Source organism: Mercenaria mercenaria, chromosome 11 (assembly GCF_021730395.1).
Source record: "Mercenaria mercenaria strain notata chromosome 11, MADL_Memer_1, whole genome shotgun sequence".
In the NCBI taxonomy this organism is placed as follows: Eukaryota; Metazoa; Mollusca; class Bivalvia; order Venerida; family Veneridae; genus Mercenaria; species Mercenaria mercenaria.
In genome coordinates, this window is record NC_069371.1 from 32,760,255 (window position 1) to 32,765,017 (window position 4,763).

General features: G+C 36.7%; 1 protein-coding gene across 1 annotated transcript; it reads right to left on the reverse strand.

Annotated features, from left to right (window-relative positions):
* Positions 1–633: 633 nt before the first annotated feature.
* On the reverse strand, positions 634–3,965 carry LOC128546503 (zinc finger protein 862-like). The gene is made up of 2 exons (XM_053517084.1): positions 3,255–3,965; positions 634–2,756 (listed from the first exon to the last, which is right to left on the reverse strand). The coding sequence occupies exons 1-2, from the start codon at positions 3,699–3,701 to the stop codon at positions 1,089–1,091; spliced, it is 2,115 nt and encodes a 704-aa protein (XP_053373059.1). The 5' UTR covers positions 3,702–3,965; the 3' UTR covers positions 634–1,088.
* Between the last annotated feature and the right edge of the window lie 798 nt (positions 3,966–4,763).

Consider the following 4,763-nt stretch of genomic DNA (forward strand, 5'->3'; position numbering starts at 1 on the left):
TTGACCTAGTGACCTACTTTCACATTTCTCAAGCTACAGCCTTCAAATTTGGACCACATGCATAGTTTTGTGTACCGAAATGAACTTTGACCTTAAGATTGACCTAGTGACCTACTTTCACATTTCTGTAGCTACAGGCTTCAAATTTAGGCTATATGCATAGGATTGTGTACCGAAACAAACTTTGACCTTGACATTGACCTAGTGACCTACTTTTACATTTTTGAAGGTACAGGCTTCAAATTTGGACCACAGGCATAGATTTGTGTTCTAAAGTGAAATTTGACCTTGATTTTGACCTAGTGACCTACTTTCACATTGCTCAAGCTACAGCCTTCAAATTTGGACCACTTGCATAGTTTTGTGTACCGAAATAAACTTTGACCTTAAGATTGACCTAGTGACCTACTTTCAAATTTCTCAAACTACAGCCTTCAAACTTGATGCACATCAGGGGTTCGACTAGACCTGAAAACCCAAGAGTCCCAGGACCCTTGGGTCCAAATTTTGGAGGGTCCTTTTCCAAAACTCAAGAGTCCCAGCCAACATGGCAATATTATTGACTTAGGTTTCTTTATAGTAATACGCATATAGTGAAACAGTAATACACAGTAATATTAACAAAAGTTGTTTTATTATATTTATTTCATTACGATAATTCTTATCATAACTATAGTAAATAACAAATGGAAGAATGTATCACATAATTTATATCTAATAAATACAATCTTACAAACACTACTTTATCAGCATAAATTAAAGCCAAGTGTTAACAGAACTTGATATTTCTTGAATAACTTTAATGACATAATCATCATGTTGAGCATATAAGCATAGCATATTCTACCCACAATTCCACAAGAATGTACCACATATATTAAATAAAGACAGTCATACAAACATAAATTTATCAGCTTAAATTTAAACCAGGTATCAACATAGCTTATCTTTAATTAACTATCAGTGTCATCAAAATCATCATGTTGAGCATAGCATATCTACCCTCATAGTTCACATACATAAAGCATATATTTTTACACTATTATTTATGTGCTGCACTTTGATAACACTTCACAACTAAACACAGTTTACTTTCTTCTATTTTTCATTTTGTCAAACTTTGCTAGCACTGGTTGGGTATCAAACATGGCAACTGCTGGACCTTCTTCCATAACCCTAATCATTTTAGATACCTTAGTACTTTCAAGCCTAGATCTGAGCTTAGTTTTCAGTCTGTTTTGGGATGAAAATCCTCTTTCACATGCAACACTGCTCAGTGGAGCAGTCAACACATACTTTGCTACAACAGTAAAGTCAGGAAAAGACTCACTGTACCTCTGTATTAAAGTCTCACACACATTTTTCAGTGATTTTCCCTGCAGTTTCCTTAGCACAAGTTTGAATTGCAGATAGTCATTCTTCATGTTGGTTGGGTCAATCAGGCCTGGATAGTTTTCAAGTGGCCCAAGCCACTCAACAATTTTTGCTAGGTCTTCATTACCATAGGCTGGAATTTCCTCAGTGTATGTTGGTAGATGACTAGGGTTTAGAATCTTGTCTGCAGTGGTCAGAATTTTCATTGACGACTCCTCAAAGCGGTTGTCAAGATTGTCCAGTAGATTGTCTAGGTACTTCACTGATGATGACTGAAAACCCCTCCTTAGTTGTGATGTGTCTGTAACTTTGACCAAGTCTTTGTATTTACCATTTGAGATGGCCTTGTAAGTTTCTTCCAGTGTAGATCCACTTACAGCTTTGAAGGTTTGGAGAGTTTCCCGAGTAGAACACAACATATTGTTCATTTGTTCAATGTCCAGTTCATCTCGTTGAAACACCTTACACAGTTTGTTAACAACAGCAAGTATGTCCACCAGGAATGCTGTATTCAATAGAAACTGAACACTTTTCACACTTTTTAACAGTCCCTTGGCTTCGCTGCTCCCAGTTGCAGCCTCATTGTCAAGGGCCATCACAAGGGCTGGGTACACGTCAAACACAGCTTTTACAGCGTTCTGTAAGGATAGCCATCGGAAGCTTGCAGGTTCCTTTAGTGTAACATGCTTGGTGTCCTTGTTTTCATCGGTCAACAAATTTTCAATTTCACGTAATCCATTGTATCTAATTGCTGAATTATGAAAAAATCTGTACACATTTTTCACAGTGCGCTGATAGTCCGCAAAAACAGGTACATTCTGACAGGCTTGGCTGGCACACAAGGCTAAACGATGAGCTACACAGTGAATCTGTACAAGTCTTGGATTGTGTTTCTCCCTGAGCTTAACCCCCACTCCTCCTTTATGACCTATCATCACACTAGCCCCATCACTAGCCATTGAAATAACTTTTAACATATCAAGACCTATGCGCGCACACACTTTCTCTATCTCTTCAACTAGAGTATCTGCTTTTCCATTTTCAATGTCTACACAGTCTATGAAGTGGGTAACAGTTTCAGTGGAGCCTGATTTGAATGACTTGAAGTAAATATTCAGCTTCTTGTTGACTGTCAAGTCTGTCGTTTCATCCAGGATGATACCAACAAAATCACTGCTCAAAATATCTGCATTCACAGACTCTTCAATCACTTCGCTGATGGCATCCAGCATTTCATCATGTGTGGTAGAACTACTGTAGATTGTGGCATGGTCTCTCAGGTCTCGACAGTTGTTGAGCTGTTGAAGTTCCACCAATGAATTCTGCATGCTGAGTGGGTGTCCATTCTTAGCAAGATAGTATAGAGTCCTGATCTGGGCACACTGAAAATACACAAAATAGAAAAAAAAAAAATGACAATGTGATCTATGTTACTTGTGTTATATTTTTCTATAAAATATTAACCGAGCAGTTGTACTCGAGTCGTAGATATTCTAAGTGTTTTAACTGCTTAAACTATAGTCTATAGTTACTGTTAACAATGAGTATACTGTTTGTCATTTATAACTGGTTATACAATATTGTATTGCAATATTATATTTAATATGCTGCAATACAAAAAATTGTCCCACACATGGAAATTCATATATATTAAAACAAGTTAATAATCTAAACAATGCATCTTAGTTAGTAGCAAACTTAAATATTTCGAAACGTGATATTTTTTTCAGCGAATAAATTTTGAAAGTAGATTATCCTTTTAATATGCTGTACAATTTGACAGGGATCTTAAAAGTCATGTACAGTGCAGACAGATAAATCAAAATTTAAATGATCTTAATATAACTTGATTTTTAGAATAAATATAACTATGCATTTACCTTCGATTCTGAGTTATTGACTTCCTGAATTTCAACAACATCCTTCACGGTACTCTTACTATTAACTAATTTTTGCACTAAGATCAAGTCCAAGTGTTCTGGGTTTTTGCTACCATGTCTCTCTAACGCACTACGTTGGAAGTTTGTACTGCCTGTCGTGGCAAATGGATTAGTCTTTTTTGAGTCCCTACACAACGTACAAAACATAGACATTACTCCATCATTGTTTGGTTCATGCACAAGCCACTCAAATTCCTTAGTCCAGTCAGAATTGAATTTCCTAATTTTTTTCTTAGATGCCGACAGCGGACTGTCCATTACATCACTAACACTAGATTTTGTCTTTTTAGTTGGAGTAACCGGCAGGCTTTGATTTTCAACATTATTTTCCTCATGTGGTCGTTTCTGACCCCCTTTCAAGAACGTAAACAAGTTCGTTTGCAACATAGTGCGTACGTAAATGACTGAACTACGGACGTCTTTACACTTTGAAATACAAGTTTAAAATAACCTTCTAAACAACAGTGCATCATAAAGACAAAAGGACTTCTCACCTGTTGTCACCCGTAATAAACTGTTTTGTTTGTAATCCCTACGCAATTAAAATGATCAGCGGCACCTTTTAATCTGTAGTCAAACACGTGCGAATCATCACCCTAAATTACTTTATGTTTATAACAACTACTGTAAAGCGTGAAACAATTATCGGAAATTTACTGCTGTAATTGGAATTTAGCCCCGCCTTGCGATCGCCTGTCAATGGTAATTTAACTCCGCCTTCCATACCTTACTTGTTATACGTCACGCATATCATTATTGTGTGTATTTCGAGTGCGTTCAGTGACCGCGAGCGTTTTACATAGAATACACAATTAGGAAATTGGATTATCACTGGAAATTCCCCCGGGTCCCGAGGGACGCACAGGCAAGTATCATGCCGGGTCCTTTGAGCGTCTTTTGAAAATCTCCCGGGTCCTGACCCGGGGTCCCGGGTCAAATGGAACCCCTGGCACATGCATAGTTTTGTGTACAAAGAACTTTGTCCTTGAAATTGATCTAGTGACCTACTTTCACATTTCTCAAGCTACAGCTTTCGAATTTGGACCACATGCACAGTGTTGTGTACGGAAATGAAAATTTGACCTTGAGCTTGTCAATAAGTCTTGAAATTTGAACACTCAAAAATGGCACATTGGTGGATGCCAAGATCACTCTGTGATCTCTTGTTAACTTAGAATTTTTTGTTTAAATTTTTGATAAAGTCAATAAAGTCACTATCTCTGTTACTATTAAAGCTTTTGACTTGAAACTCAAAATAGTTATTAACTATCAAAATCTACACCAGGAGAAACAATCCCCATAACTCTGTTTGAATTTTGACAGAATTATGTCCCTTTTTAACTTAGAATTTTTTGTTAAAATTTTTGATAAAGTCAAATATCTCTGTTACTATTAAAGCTTTTTACTTGAAACTCAGAATAGTTATTTACTATTAAAGTCTACACCAGG

What these genes read in the sequence shown, in the direction of transcription:
- LOC128546503 (XM_053517084.1), bottom strand. Translation starts at nt 3,701, where the DNA reads ATGTTGCAAACGAACTTGTTTACGTTCTTGAAAGGGGGTCAGAAACGA. An exon ending in TCAATAACTCAGAATCGAAG is followed by an intron (nt 2,757 to 3,254) that starts GTAAATGCATAG and finishes GTGTATTTTCAG; the next exon opens with TGTGCCCAGATCAGGACTCT.